The 23,113-nt window shown below is 55.1% G+C and overlaps 2 protein-coding genes across 3 annotated transcripts in view; one reads left to right on the top strand and one right to left on the bottom strand.

Moving 5' to 3' along the window:
• Window positions 1-1,512: 1,512 nt before the first annotated feature.
• On the top strand, window positions 1,513-20,696 carry NAXD (NAD(P)HX dehydratase). Of its 2 annotated transcripts, none has more exons than XM_026493604.4 (10): window positions 1,513-1,620; window positions 4,164-4,314; window positions 7,673-7,718; window positions 8,851-8,939; window positions 11,021-11,129; window positions 16,316-16,366; window positions 16,448-16,552; window positions 17,269-17,389; window positions 18,454-18,574; window positions 19,420-20,696. In XM_026493604.4, the coding sequence occupies exons 1-10, from the start codon at window positions 1,575-1,577 to the stop codon at window positions 19,568-19,570; spliced, it is 990 nt and encodes a 329-aa protein (XP_026349389.1). In that variant the 5' UTR covers window positions 1,513-1,574; the 3' UTR covers window positions 19,571-20,696. The 2 variants fall into 2 exon arrangements, with proteins under 2 accessions (XP_026349389.1, XP_026349387.2); XM_026493602.3 differs by having other exon boundaries at window positions 1,533-1,746.
• Window positions 20,697-20,835: 139 nt separating this feature from the next.
• CARS2 (cysteinyl-tRNA synthetase 2, mitochondrial) overlaps window positions 20,836-23,113 on the bottom strand; it is a 40,980-nt gene continuing 38,702 nt past the window's right edge. The window contains exons 14-15 of the mRNA XM_026493605.4: window positions 22,272-22,478; window positions 20,836-22,057 (exon numbers count right to left, since the gene is read on the bottom strand). Coding sequence (XP_026349390.2) covers window positions 21,989-22,057; window positions 22,272-22,478 — 276 coding nt within the window. The 3' untranslated portion in view covers window positions 20,836-21,988. The remainder of the gene's footprint in view (window positions 22,058-22,271; window positions 22,479-23,113) is intronic.

The raw sequence follows: 23,113 nt of genomic DNA, 5'->3' as shown, positions 1-23,113 counted from the left end.
CCTGACCCAGGATCATGACCTGAGCCAAAGGCAGATGCCCAACCAATTGAGCCACCCAGGCGCCCCTCAAAGTTCCTTTTTTTTTTTTTTTTTAACATTTTATGTATTTATTTGACAGAGACAGCGAGAGAGGGAACACAAGCAAGGAGAGTGGGAGAGGGAGAAGCAGGCTTCCCGCCCAGCAGGGAGCCCAATGTGGGGCTTGATCCCAGGACCCTGGGATCATGACCTGAGCTGAAGGCAGACGCTTAACAGCTGAGCCACCCAGGAACCCCTCAAAGTTCTTTTGAAAACCTCCCATTTCCTTACCTCCCCCAACTCCCAAGTATATAATGAGCCACCCCTCACAACCCTGGGGCAGCAGCTCTTTCTACACTTGGGTCCTGACCCCATGCTTTAATAAAACCACCATTTTGCACCAAAGATGTCTCAAGAATTCTTTCTTGTTGGTTGGCTCAGGACCTCACCCCACCAAACCCCACCTACATTCAAAACTACCTCAAGAGGAGGGACATGCTCTGTTGCTGTAGGGAAATGGGGAGGCGCATTTAGGTGTTAAGGGTGAGTGGTATCCCCCAAGATATATTGAGGTCCCAACCCCCAGTACCTGTCAGTGTAACCTTATTTGAAAGTACGGTCTTTGCAGAAGATCAAGTTAGGATAAGGTAATGAGAGTGGGCCCTAATTCAGTGTGACTGGCGTCCTTGTAAGAGGAAAGTACCAGCACAGGAGCCGACTCACAGGAAGAACCACGTGAGGACACAGAGCTTGCAGAACACAGCTGCAAGGGGAGGAATGCCAAGGACTGACGGGCACCGCCAGAAGCTCGAGTTTAGACTTGCGGCCTTCGGAACCTTGAGACGACACATTTCTGTTGTTCTGGACTGCCCCCCCACGCCCCCTCAACCCCGCCTTGGGCCCGGCTGTGTTCAGCCAGGGCGTCGTCATGGGCCCTCTACCCTCCCCGGCTCTAGCCTGTTTGCCTGAAAGCAGCCTCTGCAAGGCCGGCCCTCAGGAGGAGGGATGCAGGAGGGGGAAGGCGGAAAAAGAGGATGCCCTCCAGGTCTCTGACTTGAGCAGCCGGAACGGCGGCGCCCCCGCTCACTGGGGCGGAGAGCACGGCGGGAGCCACCCAGCTGGACCAGCTTGGCGTCCAGGGGGCCGATCCGGCACAGGACGGAATCGGACTGCGCAAAGGTGGTGTTCCAGGCCCTCCACCTGCTTTCCGAGTACCGTGCTTGTCACCTGGGCAGCGTTCTGCCCCATTTCCCATAACGCTCCCAGCCCCAAACACGAACCCACACACTCAATCACTAAGACGCATCTCGATGCCGGAACCGGCTTTCCGACAAAACTCCAGCGGCCCGGAGCTGGTGCCCTGCTCGGTTGGGCATTGAGCTTGTCAATCATCAGAGACCGTACATGACTGATGGAGACCAGTCTGTGGGTGGGGCGAGGCCAGATTTTGAGGCTCGGCTTCCGGCGACAGCGCGAGGGCCCGGGAGCCGGAAGTCCGCCGCGAGCGCTGGTTCCGGCGGCGGCGCGGGGGCGGCCGGGAGCCCGGAAGTGCGCCGATGGCTGTGGGTCCAGTCTGGGCCGCTGCCGGGGCCTGCCGCCGAGGTAAGATCGATACCGGCCTTGCGGGCATGGCTCCTGTGGCGGGGGCCGGGGCTGTGCTCGCCGGCGCGGCCGCTGTCGCGCTGCTCTCGGCCGTGTTCGTGCTCTACGAGCTGCCGCTGGACGCAGGTACCCGGCCGCGGGCGCTCGTCCGGAAGGGGGGCGCCGCCGAAGGCCGCTCGCGCGGAGCCCGGGGGCCGCGCGCGGGGAGCCGTACGGCCTGCGTGCGACCGGGGGCCGGGCGGAGCCGAGGAGGGCTTCACGTGCGGCCCGCAGCACAGCCGCCTCCGCGTGGGGAGCTAGAAGCGCCGGTACCGCGGGGCAGGGGGCCGGAGCACGCCTGGGCCCACCGAGCGACCCCCGAGGATCCCGCCCCGGCCTTGGCTAGTAAACAGGACGGGCAGTGTAGTAAGAATGGAGGCGTGTAAGGAACAGGGGTGCCCTGATCGGAGCCCCGTACCCCTCGTAAGGTGTTTTCCTCCTTCAGTTTGCCCGGTGATACTTGTTTACGTAAAATAGAGGAATGTGTTTTAGACCGTTAAGGAGCGTGTAGATTGTATTATCCCATTTCTCACATACGGTGGGGAGATTTGTTCACCCACCTTTGAGGAGAAGGTAGAGGCTCTTGAGAAAATACGAGAATTACGCCAGCCGCGGTTCCCAGCCAATAACCAGCTGAAATGGTAAAATTCACTTTTGCTGTGATAGTAAAAACATTTTGCTACGTATGTACATATAGCGGTGCAGAGAAGAACTGTTACGGAGTTTTGGCTTTTATTTTTCTGCAGGATAGTTCCAAATGCTCTTTTTTTTTTTTTTTTTAATTGAATTATGGTTGACACACAGCATTACCCTAGCTTCAGGCTCCAGTTGCTTTGAGAAGCAAATGATTTGCTGATTTGCTGAACTTTCACCCCAAATAGGTGGAGTTCTAGTGCACTGGGTTCCCATCCTAGCTTTAGGGCATCTCGGTTACTGTAAGGATTGCTGTCAGGTCCTCCAGATCACCTATGGTTCCCCTTAGTTTAGAGTACATTTGGGACAAACACAGGTGGTTATCCCAGAGGGTTGTAGGTGGTAAGTAATTCTAGAAAACGGTCCAGGCTGAAGAAATCCATTTACTTTTCCAGGCTGCCTCTGCCACTTCCATAAAACAAACAAAAATCAGACAGGTTTGACCTGTTCTTCCAGGCTCAGAATTGTCCTGAAGACAAAGTTACTTAATGGGATAAATTTCAAATCGCCACTTGTCAAGGCCTTTTTATGCTTGAGAACGTTGATGTTTATATTTAAATATTTCGGTGGATAAGTCCAATGGTGCATTCCAGTAAGCCAGCTGAAACCGGGAAATGTCAAGTGTGGGGAGATGTAATTAACCTTCATTTGGCCCTTTGCTAACAGAAGGCATTCGCCTCAGGTGGGTGGGACAGAAGGCTGGTGAGCAGTGTGGATTTACTTCACATCCATACTCTTCTGGTTAAACAGTGAAAATGGTACACTTCTCAGGTGATTTTATTCTCCCGTCCCAAATGGTTATTGGGGGCAATTGAGAAGGATTTAATCGTTGTTTTGTCCTTTGGTTGGTGTGGTGACTATTTGGTCACCTGATTTGCCGTAAAATGGCAGCAGTTTGGTAAAATGGTGTCTTCTGGTCTGGCTTGTTCATTACTACCCCAGGCATCTTCCCAGGCCTGTCTCTCTGGGCTCCAGTTTCCTTATCTGTAAAAGGGTACACTGGCCACTAATGAGAATAACCCAAGATGCTTTTAATTCATCGGACATTTGTGGAGTGTCTTGCTCTGTGCCAGCCTCCCAGGTGATTGAGGGTGGGGAAATGCCCATCCTAAAGCCGGAGGTGGGAGCTGTATCACATTCTGTGTTGGCAGAGGGTAGTGGTCTTAGAGATCTTGTGTGTGTGACGACGTGCTGAGTAGAAAGTACTGGAACCTGATAAATGCACCACATTGTAAGGAACCCAGAGCAACCCTTGCATGATTGGTTACGTTTGGACTCCACGTTTACAGTTTCTAGACTTTAAAAAGCAGCTGTATTTCGTGATGTGGGGAATTTGAAGGAGTGGCCATTCTTTGATATTCTCATATTGACCAATCATGTTGTTATGCTGGACGTGTTAAAGTTGGGAGCAGATGCGTTTCTGTGACTGCAGAGATGCTCTTCAGTCACTGATTTGTCACTGGATCTGACGGCAGCAGCTCTCGTTCCCGTCCTGCAGCTCACAGGGACTGCACAGCGATTAAGTAGTAATGCATTAAAAACAGTTTCTGAAAGGTTAACTAGACTTCGGGAATGTCTGATACATTTCAAAAACAAACTTGATATGTCCAGCTAGTGTTAGTGTTGTGTTGTAATTTCTAAGCATCATTTGCTTACAGAAATAAAAATATGAAACCATTGGATAAAAATCTGTAGCATTCATGTTAAGCCAACTTTGGGAAGTGTTTTGGTTAACAGGCTATCTTGTTTCAGTCTTTTTTATGTATGCTAATAGATATTTTTCTAAATGATTCCATTTTCCTGTTTTTCAGTTTTACAAAGAGCATTTTCACTGCATAAAGCACATTCAGTAAAGAATATGGAAACTACTTTGCAGTTGGTGAGAAATATTATACCTCCTCTAACTTCCAAGAAGCACAAAGGCCAAGATGGAAGAATAGGCATCGTTGGAGGCTGCCAAGAGTAAGTGACTGGAAAACGTTAGCGTTGAAGCATCAGTCTCTGTCGTCTGGCTGTCTGTCTGGTTGGACCCCAGTAATCATTTCTCAGTGTAGTCTGATGTTCTGACACCCGGGATTTTTCAGTGATGAACTTTGTGACTGAACAGGAGGCAACAGGAAGGGCCCCGAGTGGGCTGCTCACTGGTGTGCGGTGGGGGCTGGGACTGTTTTTTCTTGTTTTATACTTTCCTGTATTGACCAGGCTTTATACCTTCAACATGTGTTACTTTGTAATCAGGAGAAAACCAGCATGTGTTTGGTTTACTTTGTCAATTTGAAGATGTTCTCGGAAGTCATTAAGGAAATCTGACAGATCCTAGCCTTTTTTTTTCAAGGCTTGTTTTCTTGTTTGTTTTTTTCCGAGATTTTGTTTATTTATTAGAGCACAAGCCGGGAGGAGGGGCAGAGGGAGAGGGAGAAGCAGACTCCCCGTGGAGCCCGACATGGGACCGATCCCAGGACCCCGGGATCATGACCCAAGCTGAAGGCAGACACTCAACCGACTGAGGCACTCAGGCGCCCCTCAAGGCTTGTTTTCTAGTTCTGTGTATTTTGCTGCTGTGTCGTTTGCACGTAAAATTTTATAATCTGTCCTCGTTTGTAAATGATGCCTTTGCCTTTGCCTCAAATTCGACCTTGGTTCCCATTTCAGCTACTGCTTACTCCCCGGTCATATTGATGTGCTGTCTCTGCCTGGCTGTGTGTTTTCAGCGGTGTATCACGTGGTTAGGTGTGTAATAAGTTAGTACCTAGCTTGATTTGTTTCCTAACCCCATGTGACAGTAACTGCTCTTTTCACTCAGGCAAATGAGCCTGTTGGCATTTAGTCTGCCTGATGTACTTTATAAGACTTGTATGTTTTCTCTTCATTTTATGTTGTGCTTCCATTTTTTCCTTATTTTTGCTAGGTTTTTCCTTTTATTAATGTGGAAATTCTCTTGTGCTTTCAAATTTAGCTAGGGGTTGTCTTTCCTAACTACCATGCTGAATGACAAATGCCACTCAAGGGAGAGAGTTAACACTTGATCTGAGAACTCCTAGGGAATTCCTAGCACAACCCCTAACTCCTACACGGAACTTCGTACAGTGCTGCCTGTGTGCCTGGCCTAGTGGTCTGCTCTTGGGGTGGGAGTCCTTGGCCTCTTCTGGAATTTTCTTGGACAGAGTACGCAGGGGACCCTGTGGAGTACTTGCACACCCGCCGTGTCTTGCTGTGGCGGGTGGGCTGTGCCTTGGCTGAGTTGGGGATTCTCGGGTAGTGTGATTTTCTTTGACAAACTGTGCCTGTGATCGCGTTGTCCTCTAGCCTGTATTCTGCACTACAGAAGAGAAGTTTGCCTTAATTTATAAGTAGCTTGTTCTTGCTTGCATGTTTGTAAGATTTTCTTTTTCTTTAGAATTCCGCAGTTTCCTCCTGATGTCCGGTGTGTCTCATCTTCACTAATCTTACTTGAGACTTGGTGAGCCCTTTCTGTCTGTAGACATGGTCCCTTTGGATAAAGGAAATTGGCCTCTGTTACTGGCTCTCATTTCTCATCTGTGTTTTTCTCCTACTGCATTTTGGACTCTTGGATCATTAGCTCTTAGCTGCTTTTCTTCCTTTAGGTCCCCAGTTAAAGGACTGCCCTCCTCCAACCTCTGGGATGGAGGCCAGCAGTGCGGCCTCTGCCAGGCCCTTGGGCCCTTGATCCCTTGAGAGAGTTGAGGGAGTCAGGGGTTTTATGCCTCACATTCCCTCCATCTCCTGCCTTATACTGTGGGACATTTACATGGGAAGAACTGGCCATCAGGTTTTCTTTTCAGATAAGTCTGGTAGTGTAGCATGCAAGGGGCTAATTATCTAACTTAAAATATGTCCATTAGTTTTAGGAACTAACCTTTAAAGTAGGATCGTCTTTATTCTGATTATGAAGGTATTATCTGATTGTTGTAAAAATTCAAACACTGGAGAAGCGTGTGAAGTGAAAGCTTCATAGTACCCCATATAATAATAATACAGCAGGGGCACATTATTAGCCTTCCAGACTCTTCTGTGCATGTAACTATTTTTTACAAAACGGGGGCGTGTTGTCACTCTTTTGTGCCGGTCTCAGCCTGCCAGTAACCAGTGTTGTGGCTGGAGCTGCCCCCACGGTTCGTGTTATGATCACAAGATGCTCTTTAGCAACTATCAGGGAACTTTGAAAACATAAAGGTGTGTTACTTACAAGATCTGGAAATGACACAGCACTGGGGCCACGTAACAAGGTTGTGGGTGGACAGAGCACGTGGGCTTGGGTTCTTCTTTTATTGGGGGTGAGGGTGGGGGCCTAGGGTCTCAAGGGTTCACTCTTTATTGGTGAATTTAAGGCATGAATGTGGGGATTTAAAGCACCGGAAGAGAATACAAGTGGCCCAAATGGTCAGTTATTGAAATCAACTAAGATCTTTAAAACAAGCTAGCCTCAAGGGGCCGGGGCGGCCTGGCTCTCTACCTAGGGCCGGGCTGGTGAAGTGTCAGAGAGTGGTGTTGGAAGCGGATGCTTTTGCAGTCAGAGCTGACATCAGACGCTTGTATTACAAAACAGAGAAAACAAGTGTCAGGGCTTTGCGTTATGTGTGCTTGCGTTTGCATTACGTGAAGAGGTCACACCACCAGTGTCCTGGCTATCCGTCGTCCCATGTTGGTTCCTAGAGACCGGTTCTTGGTAAGTGCATGTGTGGTATTCGTTGCAAAGATGAGCTGTAACTTATTTAACCAATCCCTGTGGATAGGCGGTCCATCCCCTCTGTTCTTTTTCCCAACTAAACAGTATGGCTGTAGACATCCCTGTACATTTTTGTCTTGTATGTGCATCTGGTTATTTCCAAGGGATCGATTCCTAGAATTGATACTGGAGCAGAGTGCAGACATCTTAAATGTTGTGGACATTGCCAGTGTCTGTGTCCCCCCCCCCCCCCATGCTCGAGGCAATGTTAAAAATACAGGCATTCTGGAATGGTGGGATGGAAGCAGGAGGGAGGGGTGCGAATCTCGGTGCCTGACGGTGCGCTGCTATTCTCGGCGCCTTCAGTGAGCGCTCACGGCCTCCTCAAGCCTCCACTTTGAACACAGTGCTGCAGAGAGCCGCTGGTCCTGCCGTGGTACAAAGGTCTGAAGTTACAGACGCCTGGTGCCTTAGTGGATTGAGCGGTGGACTCTGGATCTCCGCTCAGGGTCTTGGGCTCCGTGCTACGAGGTGCTGGGCCCTGGGCTCTGTGATCCATGTCCGTAAGCTCCTGATACGGGTGTGCTTGCCTCCTTCTCAGGGGTGCTTGACTGCCCTTCTCTTCCTTTGCAGGTACACCGGGGCACCCTACTTCGCCGCCATCTCGGCTCTCAAAGTGGTACGTCTGTTTATAGCTGCTTTGTCAACAGTTGGATTCTTTCTTTTTTTTTTTTTTTTTTTTTAAAGATTTTATTTATTTGAGAGAGTGAGTGCGTGAGAGACCATGAGCGGGGAGGGGTTTGTAGATGGAAATGTAGATGCCCCGCTGAGCAGGGAGCCTGATTAGGGGCTCGATCCCAGGACCCTGAGCTCATGACCTGAGCCAAAGGCAGACGCTTCACCGACTGAGCCCCCCAGGCACCTCAAGAGTTGGATTCTTTAAATACGATTAGAGAAATGTTTTCTGCTAGAAATGTAAATATCCTAGAGTAATTGTGGTTAAACACCTTTGACTCTATCCTGACACACTGCAGTGACAATGGAACTGGAATTTTTTTTTTTTTTTTTGAAGATTTTATTTATTAGGGAGAGATACAAGCAGGGGCAGACAGAGAAGTAGACTCCCTGCTGGGCAGAGAGCCCGATGTGGGACTCGATCCCGGGCCCCTGGGATCACGACCTGAGCTGAAGGCAGCCGCTTCACCGACTGAGGTGAAGAACTGGAATTTTTTTAACTGAAGTTTTGTCACAACTGTCTTTCACCACCGTGATCCTAGAATGCCGCTTCAGTCCTAACTTAAGCAGTTGGCAGCTTTACACCTTGGCCATTTCCCAGGCCTTCGATCAAGTCCTAATGGCCCAGTTGGCACAGTTAATGTGAAACGTGCTCCCTGAGGCCCTCGGGTGACGCAGCCTGAGCTGGTCGGGGTTGACCTGCCTCTTGCGTGGCAGCAAAAGTCTGCTTTCTTGGGGCGCCTGGGTGGCTCAGTCGTTAAGCGTCTGCCTTCGGCCCAGGGCCTGATCCCAGGGTCCTGGGATCGAGCCCCACATTGGGCTCCCTGCTCCACTGGGAACCTGCTTCTTCCTCTCCCACTCCCCCTGCTTGTGTTCCCTCTCTCTCCGGATGTCTGTCTCTCTGTCAAATAAATAAATAAAATCTTTAAAAAAAAAAAAAAAGTCTGCTTTCTTTCCAGCCCTTTTCTCAGCTTCCGTCCTGCTCTGAGCCACCTGCTGTAGTCCAAGGGCCGTGCCGAGCGGGCTGGTGCCGAGCGGGCCCTGCTCTGAGTCAGCCGCTTGTGCTTGTTTCTCAGGGCGCAGATTTATCCCACGTGTTCTGCACCCAGGAGGCTGCGCCTGTGATCAAGTCGTACAGCCCGGAGCTGATCGTTCACCCGGTTCTGTGAGTGGGGCCGCACGGGGGTGCTTTACTCGCAGCCGTGCTCCTTGGCCACGGGGCCTTCTTGTGGGCTCTAAGTCTCTCCGCGGAGCGGCTGCCGTACTGGGAGGTGGTAGGTAGGTGCTGTCAGAAGAAAGGAGAAAGCTGTAAGGAGCCCACTGTCTGTGGTCGGAAGACAAGCGGCTGTGCATGGATGGCGTGGGACGAGGTCTGGGTCCCTGGAGCGCTGTGGTCCGTCAGAAATGGCTGAAGCTTCCTAGGAGAGGCCTGGGCCTTGCCTGCGGCTGTGCTGCTCACAGTAGCCATGAGGGGCCTGTCGGGCAGGCATGAGGCTTCCCCTTGTTCAGCAGATGCTTCCACGGGGACAGCATTGAACCAAGCAGACAAAACACCGGCTCCCATGTAGCTCCCTCTCTAGGGCAGCCCTGTGCCCTAGAACTTTCTGCAGTGGTGGAAGCATTCTCGGCGCCGTCTGGAACTGTGGCTGCTGAACACCTGAAATGTGGCCAGTGGGACTCAGAAGCTGAGTTTTTACGTGAATTAAACTTAGTAGCCACCTGTGGCTGGTGTCTGCCGTACTGGGCAGCACAGCTCTGGAGACGGATAGGCAAGAGAACAGGATGTCAGAGGGTGGTGAGGACCACGCGGAGGGGCAGAGCGGGGGACAGAGAACACCAGCCGTGCAGGCAGCACGCGTGCCACACGTCACGTGGTGTGCACGCTCATGGCCCGTGTGCCGTTCTCACTAGGGTGATGCGGGCAGGGGCCCCGAGACTGGCACTCAGGTAGGGACTTGCAGACACGGGGAAGGGCTGGCGTCGCAGGAGTGTTGGGGGGCACTGGGGACTCAGGGCGGGGCGGGTGACTGGAGAGGTTCAGGGCCAAGCTGTGCAGGTCATGGGGCTCATCCTGCAGGTTTTGGCTTTCATGTAAATGAGGAGGAGGGAGGGGGGGCTGCCAGAGCCCTTGCACAGGGGAGGAACCGGATCCAATGTACATTTAAAAGACTTACCTGGCTGCTGTTGAGAATGAGCTTTGGGGCCGAGGATGGAAGCAGGGGTTGCATGAGGAGAGTGTTGTAAGAGTGAGTGATGGGGTAGAAGTAGGCGAAGGGGTCACATTCTAGGTACACTTGAAAGTGCAGCCCCAGCGTATGGTGACAGGTGGGATATGGGTTAGAAGGAGAAGATGAGAGTCTTGGAGGCTACTCTGGGTTTGGTCCGAGCTAGTTGGCAGTTGACAAGGGGGGCCACCTGGGGGAGCAGGTTTGGCGGGCGTGACCATCAGAAGCTGGCTTTTGGATGTGTTTTCAGTTGCCTGTTGGACATCCAGGCATTGCTCGGAGGTGTGGGACAAGAGTGGGGTGGTCAGGGAAGGTGTAGATCCGGGGGCTGTTAACGTGTGGAAGGTGTTTAAAGCCAGGCGACGAGGGTGAGGCTATGCAGGAGTGTGTGTCAGCAGGGACAGCCCAGCGTCCAACAGCCGGGAGCAGAGCGTGGGCAGGAGCGGGGGAGGTGGGGTGTTCTGGAGAACTGTTGGCACTCTTCTGGAAGGTCCTGTGTCCTTGCAGTCTGTCAGACATGGAGACTAAGCACGGGTGCTTGGATCTCACTGTGGGGTTGTTGGGGGCAAAGTCTTACAAAGTGGGTTCTAAGAGTCTGAAGAGAGAGATGAGCGGGAAGGTTATGGCGAAACGACACAGTCCCATATAGCTCTCAGGTCCTGTTGTAAGCGACAGCGTCCCCAGGTGCCCCTGTGTGTGCATAAAGTACCCCTGTGTGACGGAAACAAACCGGTTCATTCTAGAGGGTGAAGGCAGTTTTGAAAGTAGCCAGAATGTCTCAGTGTGGCTTCGTTTAGGTGCTGAAAGCTGGATTCCTGCATTGGGGTGTGAAAGGATGAGCCCGTCTACGGAGATGACAGGGGAGACGTGGGGATGGATGCAGGCTGGGGTCCTGGCCTGGGTCCTGCAACAGGAGAAGGAACCGGGGAAATCCAGAAAAACGTGCCGTCTCCCTAATAAGGTAATAAGCCAGCGCGCGCATATCGTACTATACTGCTCCGGTCTCCTCTTCCCGATGCAGCGACCGCCCCAGCGCCGTTCCCAACGTGGAGGAGTGGCTGCCCCGGCTGCATGCCCTGGTCGTGGGACCCGGCCTGGGTCGAGATGATACTCTTCTCGAAAATGTTAAGGTAAATGTAGAGAATTATTGGACATGCCTCTCATGGACTCGGCTCGCAGAGTCAGAAGAGAAGCATTTTCTTGGAGTGTGTGGTGTTCGGTGTTCCGGTGCCTCTTGATGGAATAATGAAGAAGGTTTAGGGGAGAGAGGAGGCACTAGGCAGAGAGAGGGGAGTGAAGCTGAAACAGAACAGCCCAGACGGAATGAGTCTCCTGCTCGCGGGCCTCAGCCGTCATACTGCAGCGGTGGGGAGTCCCTGGGACCGCCCGGCGCTTGGGGTCTGGTGATGGGTGCCTGGGGGCGGAGGGACAGCCACTCGGCCATCTCACAAAGTGCTGAGAGGACAGGGGTGCTGAACGAACCAGCAGTTCATTTGGGACAAACAGTTTGAGAGCCAGTCCTGTACAGTCGAGCAGCGGCTCTCGGTGACACGCTGCAAATGCAAGGCCTCTGAGTGGTCCTGGTTCGGAGCCGCCTGGAGCCAGCATGGGTCACGCCATGGGCCAGGCGACATCGCCTGATCTTGACCACTTGCTGAAAAGTAGGAGTAAATCCGAGCTGAGGAGTGCAAGAGCCTTTGGTGCCTGTGAGGTGAGGGGGAGGCCCGAGTGGGGAAGCCCGTGTGTAGACAGTGGGTCTGCTCTTCACTCGTGTTCTGAGATGGTGGCTCTCCACACAGGGTGGCTGGGAGATGGGCTCTGACAGCCTCTCCGCTAGGTGGTTTATCTCTGGAAAGATAGGCAAGTGAGGGCTCCTGCCAGAACGGGGATGACCCTTGGGATGATGGGCTTTGTGACCTTTTGTGACCTGTCCGTTAACCCCTGGGCCTGCTTGGTCACAACAGGGGAGCTCAGGATACTCTCTGGCCTCTTTGTCCTCCTTTCATGCTTGTTGTCCTCGATTCTCGAATCATGGTGATGTTTCTCGCATCCATACTTGGGAGATAGCTGGGCGCTGTTGGTGTAGACAGGTTGGACTTCGGCGTGGAGCAGCCTCGAAGGTGCGGCTGCTGCTTCCTCAGCAGAGCTGTTTGCGCAGGCCGTCGGTGCCCGCGCTGCGGCCTGAATGCGCGTGTCCCCCCAGATTCACGTGCTGGAATCCTAACCCCCAAGGTGAAGTGTCAGGAGGTGAGGCCTTTGGGGGGTGATTGGGTCATGAGGGTAGAGCAGCCTCCTGAATGGGACTCATGCTCTTATAAAGGGGCCCCCAGGGAGCTCCCTCCCCCTTCCATCAGGACACAGCGAGTGGTCTGGGACCTGTAGGAGACCCTCACTCGGCACCCACGTCTGGGACTTGTAGCTTCCAGAACTGTGAGCAGGGCACTCCTGTTTCCAGGCTACCCAGCCTGTGGCATTTGTCACGGCAGCTTGAGGGGGCTCCGTGTGGTCGGACCCCACTTGCTTCAGGAAGCCACTGGTCAGGGTGTCTCCTGAGCAAAGCCGCGAACGGCGGTGCCCCCCGGTCTTCTGGTGAGCTGCAGGCCGCGAGCCTGTCCTGCCGTGGCCGCGTGGCTTTCTGTGCCGGCGCACCTGACCCCGTGCGCGTCGTTCACCCCAGCGGAGCTGCTGCGCCGGCCGTCGGCGCCTCACCCTCACCTCCCTGGGCTCCCCGAGAGTTGGCCGCTTCATTCCTCAGCAGAGCTCACGCGCAGAGAACATTTAAGATCTGCGGTGAGAAATGAAGAACTTATTTTTGAAACAACAGTTTAAATGAGTAGGAAAATGTGCTTGGATTTTACCAGAATTCCTCATAAGTACTCTTCTCCCTTGGGACAAATTCGAGTGCAAGGGCCGCACCCAGCACTGGCCGGGGGACCCGAGACGGGCTGTGCGCCTTCGCTGACCGTGGGCTTCCTCATCCGCTCGGCTCTTTTCCCGGGTTACTGCGCTCGGTATATCTGTGACCTGTGCACCCCCATTGCGTGTGTTTTCTGGGCGCTTTCTTTTGCTGCACTCCGTTCCCACACAAGCCCTGCGTCGCGTTCTCCTTATTCTACAAATGAGAGAGCCTGTTGGCCTTCTGCTTCCTGCTCCGTAGCACTTACTAGATGTTTCCCGAATGAATTCATTGTCTGCTGCGGTCCTGAAAACAGCCCTTTTAGATAGATTTCTCTTACCATTTTTCTTTTTTTTTCCCCCTAAGATTTTATTTATTTGACAGCACAGAGCAGAGGGGATGGGAGAGGGAGAAGCTGGGAGCCCGAAGCGAGGCTCTGTGGGGCTTGATCCCAGGACCCTGGGATCATGACCTCAGCCGAAGACAGACACTTAATCGGCTGAGCCACCCAGGTGCCCCTCATCCTCCTTTTCCTGATGAGGAAATTGAATCTTGGAGAAATTAAATTACACCCCTGAAGTGGCTGTGTCGCAAGTAAATTGCTGAGTTCTTTAGTTTCAGAGTTTTTACATGCATTTAAAGTGTCAAATTCAGTGGTTTCTAAGTACATTCACAGTTGTACAGCCACTACCATGAGCAGTTCTAGAACATTCTCCTCATCCCAAAAAGAAACCCCACATTTACTAGCAACTGCTCCCTTTTCCTCTCCAACTCCCCAGCCCCTGGCAGCCTCTCCTCCACCTGCGGAAGGTGGGTTTGCTGATTCCAGACCTTTCCCAGCAACTCGGTCTTACAGGACGCAGTGCTTGTGACCAGCCGTGTTCACTCAGCAGCATTTCGGGGGTTCACGTGCGTGTGGTGTGGGTCGGTGCTCCGCTCCGCTCCTTGCTGCTGGGTATCCCTTGTGTGGACGGACCCCATTTTGTTTATCCATCATGTGACGGGCGGTCAGGGGCTTGTGCTCCGGGCTGTTGCGAGCAGGGCCGCCCGGATCGTTGTGTACAGATTCTTGTGATAACCCTGCTGCACATTTGCAGGACCTCCTGCTTGCCGCGGTTTTTTTTTTAGCATGAATTTTTACTTCTGATCAAGTCCTGTATTTTCTTTTAAGAGCTTTATGGTTTCAGCTCTTATGTGTAGGTCTCTGGTCTGTTTTGCTAAATGTTTATGTCTGGTGTAAGGAGTGGAAATTCCGCTGCAGCACTGCTCTGCTCGAGTGGACTGTCTGGGCACCCTTGCTGAAGTCTGGACAGAAGGGCGCTCTTGTCTCTATTCGTGGATTTGTACGGCTGTCCTGGGCTGGAACACCCAGTCCGATGGCGTCCGCTCTGGTCCCGCCAGCGCTGCTCGCTTCAAGCGTGTTGTGGCTGCTTGGGCCCTATGTATTTCCAGGGAGTTTTTGGATCAGAAGAGGCGGCGGGGATTCCGACAGGGCACATGCGGAATGTGTAGGTCAGCTGGGGGGGGGGTTGCTGCTGTGCGGTATTCAGTCTTCCCCGTTACATGCTGGTTTTGAACCGGAGTTTCTGGGTCTAGGATGTAGGCTCTTGACCAGCTCCCCTCGTGCTAAGTCTACTCCCCTGTAGCTTGCTCTTTCTTAATGGTACGTCCCGGAGGCTTTTCCCTGATAGGACATGCACACGTTCCTTATAGTTTTAGTAGCTGCATCACGATCTGCTATATTTAACTAGTTCACGTAGTGGCTTCTGGCTTTTTCTGACTATGTTAGCGATGTCTCAGACGTTTCTGCACACTGTCCATTTTGGGTGTGTCCTTCAGGAGAAATGTCTAGGAGCTGTGTGGCCGCAGCAGCTCCTTCTCCCCCGGGCGCCGTCTCCCCCGGGCAGCACTCCTGGTTCGACTGTAGCTGCCCTCACTGCCCGACTCACGGCCCGCTGCTCGGCCGGCACCCAGCCCTCCCGACGTGTGGCTGTGCGGCTCCCTCCCTCCTTGGCCGTCCTCCCCGCAGGCGACGTTGTTGACTAGACGTGGGTGGGGCAGGGGCGATGCCGGCGGTGGCCTCCCCTGCGGCTGGCCTCCCCTGCGGCTGCCGTTGAGGTCCTGCCAGCTCTCTTGCCAAGAACTGGGTCAGTCCTTAGAGTGGGTATTTCTCATTCTCATACAAACTTCAAATTATTATTTGAGGCATTATCCTCATTTTATAGACCAGAAAACAGAGTTTCAGAGAAGTGACGTGACTTTACTCAAGTTCACACAACGGAGTCTTGTGGACTCTGAGCCTGTGTCCTTCAGTCCCAGCAGCTGTGCTGGGTTCCGGAGCTGTGTCCTGATGATGTCCTAGACGCTCAGTCGCTGTCTGTGGACTCGTTTCACTCGGAGCCTAAGTCAGAAGCTGTCGCACAAAGAGGTCAGCGCTTCTTCAAGACGAGGACTCGGCCACTAGAGCAGCCATCCCTTGGCCAGGATTTATTTGCTGGTTCCTTTGCTTTGCCTCTTGGGGCCAGAAGGCACTCCCTAGGGAGCTGTGCTGTTGGGGCATTGGGAATGGTGGCCACGGCAGAACTCCACGGCCGGGGCTCAGACAGCAGACCTCTGTCCTCTCCCAGTCCTGGAGGATGTCCATGAGCAAAGCGGCGGCAGCTTTGGGTTTTTCCTGAGGCCTCTGTCCTCGGCTGGTAGATGGCTGGCTGCCTGCCCACTGTGTCGTCATCTGGCATGTCCCCGTTGTCTGTGTGCTGGTCTCCTCCTGTGAGGACACTAGGTATCCTGGAGTGGGGCTCTTGCTTCGCCGTTCTCAATGTTTTCTGCTCTCAAGTGTGTGTTTCAGGGGGAGATGGCGGTTACACGCTATTGCAACGTGTCATCTTGTCGTAAAATGCTGGTTCGTGATACGTGACCGTATATGTGGATCTTAGATAGGTACATAATTTGGCAAGAAACCTCTGAGACTTTTAGTATAACTTTTTCAGAGAGGCGATTCCCTTTTATTATTATGGCCACTTACTTTAAAACCAAAGTGCTGAGAAAACATGCACAAAAACTCATGATTTGGGGGAATTCTGAAGACTTGAGATTTTTCCTGCAGGAGCCCCGAGGGTCAGTGTTGGTGGGACACCGGGCGCCTCTAGCTTGGGCTCAGCCTCTGTGGGCTCGCCCGGCCCGGCGCTGGGTCTCTGGCGTCCCACGGACTCCTGTTTCCAGAATTCCCAGGACTCCTGCCTCACATGGGGGCTGCTGTCCGTTCGTTGGGGTGTTTCTGCTTACTGTCCGCGGTGATCGTTGTCTGCGTGTCGTGGACGACCGGTGTTGCAGTTCGTCACAGAACTGCTTGCTTGGTTGTCTTCTCCTTCCCTGAGGGGTGACGGGCTTGTTGCTCAGCAGATCTTTCTTTCCTTACAGGGCATTTTAGAAGCATCCAAGGCCAGGGACATCCCCATCGTCATCGACGCAGTGAGTGCGACTCTCCTCTCCCGCCCCTTCGCCCGGCTGGGCCCCGGGGGCTGGGCTGTACATACCTGTCCTTGTCTGTAGGACGGGCTGTGGCTGGTCGCTCAGCACCCGGCCCTCATCCAGGGCTACCGGAAGGCCGTTCTCACTCCCAACCACGTGGAATTCAGCAGGCTCTCTGAAGCTGTGGTGAGTTTGCTGACCACCCAAAAGATGGGGCGTAAGCCCTCCGGGTCCTGAGCAGGGGTGAGGGACGGCTCTGCTTCTGCCCCGGCCCCACCTGTCCCTGTAGGGGCGGACGTGCAGATGGCCAGCGAGTAGATGCATGTTGCCCACATGCTAAAAGTGCTCTTCTCTCTCGGTGGTGCGTGGAATGATGGGGCATCTTCTCACTAGCACATCTGTGACTGGGTGAGAGGCGGGGTGGCGGGCTCTGGGCGGAGCACTCCATCCCTGTCCTGCGTTGCCTCGCCTGTGAAATGTGGGTCCTGAGAGCATCAGCTCCTAGAGTCTGAGGACAGAACGAGATGATGAATATAAACCCACAAGTTCCTACGGAGCGAACGTCCCGTAGGTGTTAGTGCGTGATTGTTCAGAGCTGTCACCTCTGCAAACCTGTGAGCCTCCAGCCGTGGGCAGTGCTCCCTTTGATCCAGGGGTGGGGGGACGGTCCCTAAGCAGCATTCGTGCATCCGCCCAAGGACTTGCTGTGCACGTACTCTGGGCCTGCGTTCCCCAGTGGACGAATGTACGTCTCCGCGGGTGGGGCTGGAGCTGCTGGAGGAGTGTGTGTGTAGGGTGGGGGCTGAAGACCAGGGTGGACGGGCAGGACGTACCCGTGCTGGTGGGCTCCTTTCATGTGTCTGACAATGGCCTGGGCTGGGCTGTCCTGTCCCGCCTTGCAGCTGAGAGACCCTGTGGACGGCAGCGATCATCGCGAAGCTGTACGGAGACTCAGCCAGGCCCTGGGGAATGTGACCGTGGTCCAGAAGGGGGAGCGGGACGTGATCTCGGACGGTGAACAGGGTGGGTAGCCGTGGGCTTCACGCATGTCACTCTGTGGTGGTAGAAAACCGCAGTCACCCACGTTCCACACACACGGGCTTCCCGATGAGGCTGGTTTTCTTTCTTTCTTGTGAAGGGCAGTGATCACTAGGAGCATTCATCCTCCCGGGCGCCCGGTGCAGCGGCTGGTTCTGTCCCCGACCGTGCTGTGGGGCTGCGGGCCTGCCAGCAGGTGGCGCTCCGGGGCCCCGGCCTGCTGCCTCCTGCTCGCCGGAGAGGCGGTTACCTGAATATTTCACTGCATTTTCTTCTGTCCTAAGACAGGCTGGAAAGTGAGGGAATGCTGGGAGCCGATGCGGGTGGAGGGGGTTGCCGGGTGCTGGATGTGGCAGCTTCCCCCTTGTTCTGTGCCTCGGGTCGGCCAGCCGTCCAGTGGGAAGAGCAGGGGGAGGTTATGGTGGGTGTCTGAGCTGGGCCATCAGTGACAGTGAGCTGCAGAGCCTCCCCAGCGCCCCGCAAACAGGCCCCCCGTCGCGTAGCCTGGGAGGCAGGGAGCACACCCGTTGTTGTAACAGAACGTGATACAGAACTGCTGTCGTGTGTAGGGCTGCTGACCAGGGAGCGGGAGGCATGCTCTCACGCCCACGCCACTGGACAGGAAACACCATGGGAGTGTTCGCTGAGGGACCCGGGAACCTTTGGGGTTCTGCTGCTGGAAAGTGCTCTAGACTGACACGTTCAGAGGATATAACCACGCATTTTCCGAAGCGGCTGCTGGTTAACAGCACAGATGGATGGGTGGCTGCTGGCTGGGTCCACGCGGGGCACCGCTGTGGGTGTGCACGTCCTTGAAGGTGGCGCGTGTCCCTGAGGGGCCATGGGCGGTCCAGGCTCCAGGGGCCTGTGACCCGAGGACCCCGGGTACCTGTGCTCTTGTCCCCCGTCTGCTCGCCGGCCTGGGTCTGCCATCCTATAAACCAGGCTGCCTGGTTACGAACAAAGGGGAAGAGCTGCCACAGATCGAGGTAGTGGCTCGGGCACAGGCGAGCTCGTCCCCTGACGGCCGTGTCCCTCCTGCCCCGCAGTGCTCGAGTGTGCCCAGGAGGGCAGCAGCCGCAGGTGCGGTGGCCAGGGAGACCTGCTGTCGGGCGCCCTGGGTGTCCTGGTGCACTGGGCGCTGCACGCCGGACCCGAGAAGACAAACGGGTATGTGACATCTTCAGTTGTCCTCCCTTGAGAGTTTTGAACCATGTGAGCCATTCAAGCTGCCCATACGTTTAAAATGTAGCCGCGTGAAACGGTGTTCGTGGAAGTGATCCCGGGGGGGTGGGTGGTGATCCCAGAACAGTCACCTGGGCCGCTCTTGCTCCGTGTGAGGTCCGGGCCCAGCCTTCTGGCTCGGTGGCGCTGGCTCTGGGGCGTCAGTGTCAGCTTGAGATCCTGTTCTGGGGGGTGCGATGTGCACCCTCCATAAAGCAAAACAGTGGAACAGAAACCCACAGGACAGAGGTGAGCTGACCTTGACTACTGTCCTGAAAGATGGGAGTTTCCCTAGGAGGCAGAACGCGGAGATGCAGGCTTGGCCCACATCCACGGTCAGAGCTGTGAGCGCAGGCAGGGCTCCGTCCTCTACACCCATCACAGGACGGTGGTGGCCATATACCTGTGAAGCCTATGAGGCCGTGGGGTGGTGGGACACCAGGAGGCAGGGAGCCCATGCCGGGGGTGTATACATGTGGAAACAACTGTGCGGGCATCTGATGATGGGGGCAGGAACCCGCATTCTCAGATCTTCAATAGTCCGTCCCTGGCGCTGAAGATCACTATAAACCGTGACCATCGGGGTAGCAGTGCTGTCCTGTTCTCCAGGTGGGTGGGTATTGACGTGTCCTGTCTGGGAGTAGCCACGTCCCTGGTGGTGAGGCTCCCTTGTGCTTCCGAGGCACAGCAAACTTGAAATGGCCTGTCTGGGGTCCTGGGGGGAGAAGGGGGGCAAGTCGGAGTGTGCGGTGTGTGCAGGCCCCTGCTGTCTGACGGTCGTCCCTCTCCAGGTCCAGCCCTCTCCTCCTGGCTGCCATGGGTGCGTGCTCTCTTGTAAGGCAATGCAGCCGCCAGGCCTTCCAGAAGCATGGCCGTTCCACCACTACCACCGACATGATCGCGGAGGTCGGGCCCGCATTCCGGATTCTCTTTGAAACCTGAGCCAAGGCACCGGGAAGCAAGCGGCACCACGGATGGGGAGGTGACGCTTGTCACAGGAACCAGCCCACATCCTGGGTCCCAGTCCTCGGGGGAGCAGAGCAGCGTGGTCCAAGGGGGGGGGGGTAGGTTGACTGCATGCAGAGCTGACGCTGTTAACAGGGACACTAACCCAAGGATCCTGAACTTTTCTTAGCTGCTCTGCAGGAAACAAAGAGCCACTGAACTCTGCGTGTGCTCCAGGACACGGTCCCCTCCTAGTCTGGGCCCATTTGTCCTCCTCCCTATGCGTCCGTGTGACACGTTCCCCGGGGTGGACACCCCTGACGGGGATCTGTCAGTCCCGCTCAAATACCTGCAAGTTGTGCTTTTGAAATCGCAGTCCCCAGGCGCTGTGGCATTCGTGGTCTTGCTCACGGGTGCTTTTGAAACACGAGGGTTCTAGGCAGCAACAGTAAGCGTGGCTGGTGGGGTTCGTTGAAGTACTTCAGCGCACCAGTGGTCGGTCTTTGGAGGAAACGGCACCGGCCCAGAGCACGCGGGGGGCCCTGGGATCCTCCGTGTGCGCACTCGAGCCCGGGGCGGCAGGAGGCGTGCCTGCAGGAGTCGCGGAGTCATCGTCTGTGATGGGGCCCATCCGCTGCTCTCTCGGGAGGAGGCAGACGAAGCTGGACATTTGGAGGGCACGGAGGCGGCCCCGGCTGGGGGGCCTGAATGCCGTCGTTGAAAGTGGCTGTGTCCTCAGGAGTAGCTTCCACTGAAGCACTTACGTCCGCGGGACGCCGTTAGCCTCTGGCTTCTGGATGGAGCTTTGGGTGGATGGTTTTGCCTGCGGCCTGAGCCGCTGCTCAGTCTGTCTCTGTGCGGTCTGTCCTGCACACGCAAGCACTTCCGTAGGTTTCATGATGTTTTCTGCAAGGACGGGAGCTGCGTGGATCCTTTGTGTTCCTCTTGGTTGATGCTCTGATTCAGATTCCTCACCCCAAACCGATCCTACTTTAAAACCAGATTTTAGAAAATGTTTGCTGCTCTTGTTTCAGATGTAATCGAGAAGCGTCACTGTTTGGGGGGGGGGGGCGTTATATCTAAATCCCGGTAACCATTAAAAGGCAAATCTGGTTTATTTTAACGTGGAGTTTTGTATTTTTTTCTCACAGAGCCCAAACCCACCTTCCAACTTTCCTGAGTGAGGACACTGTCAGCAGGGGGACAAAGGTGCAAAAGCCTATTTCTCAGTTAACAGTTTTCACCAGTACCTACCCACCTTGTTTTTTTTTTTTTTTTAAAAGATTTTATTTATCTATTTGACAGAGATAGAGACAGCCAGCGAGAGAGGGAACACAAGCAGGGGGAGTGGGAGAGGAAGAAGCAGGCTCATAGCGGAGGAGCCTGATGTGGGGCTCGATCCCACAACGCCGGGATCACGCCCTGAGCCGAAGGCAGACGCTTAACCGCTGTGCCTACCCACCTTGTTAAAATGAAATAGTCCTTTCTCCTTCCACAGAAGGTAAAATTCAGGAGTCATGATTATTTTTTATGTTTTCACTCTGAATAAGTACAAATCCTCTTACTCAAATGGAAGTGAGGAGTGTATCCAAGTAGCCAGCGGCTGATGTAAAAAGAACCCGTGTGGACCTACGAGGTCCAGCTTAGGGCATGCTTTTACCCTGAGACCAAGACAGCAGAGCATGGAAGTACTTGCATGGCCAGGTTCAGCCTCTGGCCATCGTGGGACAGTGTGATCCCCATGTACTGAAGGGACCCTGTTTGGGTGTCCTTGTCAAGGGCCTACCTGCCAGGTGGGATCTTTGTGTGAGCTAGGTCACCGTTGGCAGGTCCGTCTCTGAGCGGGTTTCCTCACCTGCAGAATAGGACACCAGTGCCTTTTGGGGTCACGAAGGTCAGTGACGAGTGAGTGCGGCTGTCGAGCGTCCCCACCGCGCCCACAGGCCGTGCCAGCCCGACAGTGGACAGTAGCGTGGCCTGGCCAGGCAGAGAGCAGGCTGTGAGCGCTGGTTCCGCCTCCTGCTCTGCGGTCAGACCGACCAGTGCATCCACCACACACTGGTTTTCTGTGGTCAACACGTTGCTTTTGTAACATAGGAAGACCGCCTCCCGTCTGCAGGGCAGGGCGTCCTCATCCCTAGTTCAGCACCGCCCCGTGCTCGAGGTGCAGGCCACTGTGTTCTGCTTGACCCCGGCCACAGCCCTGGACCCCTTGTAGGACTTACATCCGCCGCTCAGGGCTCATGGTCCTCCCCAGGGGCCCGCATCAGGACCAGTTTGGCCCCTATGTAAGGCCATCGGTACCACGAAAAACCCACTTTTCAGGCACACGTTATCGGCTGGATTGACTTTAATGTTGACCGACCAGCCACGACGGGAAGCTTTCGCGTAAGCTCAGGACGGTGTTGGAGGCCGTCAGCTCCCTGGTCTCTGGTCTCCCGTCCGCTGATCCAGCAGCTCCCATGTGGATGTGCTGCTCCTGTCCTGGGGAGAAAAGGAGGCACGGGGGGAGTGGGCCACAAGGGCTCACTGCCCGCCCCGATGGCTCCACAGGGCCCTCCTGCAGGCGCGGGGGCAGGGCGGGGGCTCAGTGGACACCCGGGCTGTCTGTTCCACATCTGCGTGGTGCCACCTGGTTTACGCGGCACGTCAGGGTGACCGTGCCCGCTGTCTCCAGGCCGCAGTGGCAGCGGCTCACCTTAATGCTGATGCCATGGGCGACGAGGTCCCGGCGCAGAGCGTCACACGCCTCCAGCAGGGGCTGCCTATCCAGCTGCTGCTGCCGTCGGGCCTCCCTGGTGGCCGCTCCCGTGGCCAGGGCGAACTGCCGGACCTGGAGCCGGAACCGGACCAGCTCCTCCACCACACTGTGCAGAGTGGCCTGGCTGCTGTCCCCTGAAACAGACTACACCAGGCAGAACGGCACGGTTAGCGGGGCCCAGGCAGTCGCCCAGGCCAGGCCCAGCTAGGCGGTGCGGGGGGTTCAGTGCCAACCTGATCCAGGGCACGTCTTCCCCGGGGCTCTCCCCCCTGGGCCTGGGGTGCTGGCCAGTCCCCGCTCTCCTGGCCTGCACACCCTGGCCACCAGGCAGAGCTCCCTGATGCCGCCAGGAGGGGCAGACCCAGGGCTTCCCTGTCCGTGTCCTCGGGAGCCGTCTCCGTGAGGCCAGCCGGCTGGGCAGCCCCCCGCCCATCCCACAGATGTGCTAACGTCTCAGGTGATGTCTTCAGCAGCGGGCTCCCCAGGCAGTGTGGGGGTACAAGCCATGTGGACTCAGGAAGCCGAATCTGTTCCTCTGACCAAACACTGAGAACAACGTCCACCCCGCGTGTGGCTCGTGCACAGTACACGCTCACTGCCTGTTCACAGACCGTCTCCACGCCCGGCCGGAGTTCGCCGTGGGTCCTGTCCTCTCCCACCTACACGACTTCTCCTTCCTAACCGGGAGGGGACGCTAGTGCCTGTCGGTGCTCACGGGTGTGAAAGGACACATTTTACAATCTGGGTCACGCTTCTCAAACCTACAGAGTTCTGTCACT

This window comes from Ursus arctos, unplaced genomic scaffold, assembly GCF_023065955.2.
Source record: "Ursus arctos isolate Adak ecotype North America unplaced genomic scaffold, UrsArc2.0 scaffold_10, whole genome shotgun sequence".
Classification (NCBI taxonomy): Eukaryota; Metazoa; Chordata; class Mammalia; order Carnivora; family Ursidae; genus Ursus; species Ursus arctos.
The sequence above is the reverse complement of the archived record's forward strand: the minus strand, read 5'-3'. Positions and strand labels throughout refer to the sequence as shown.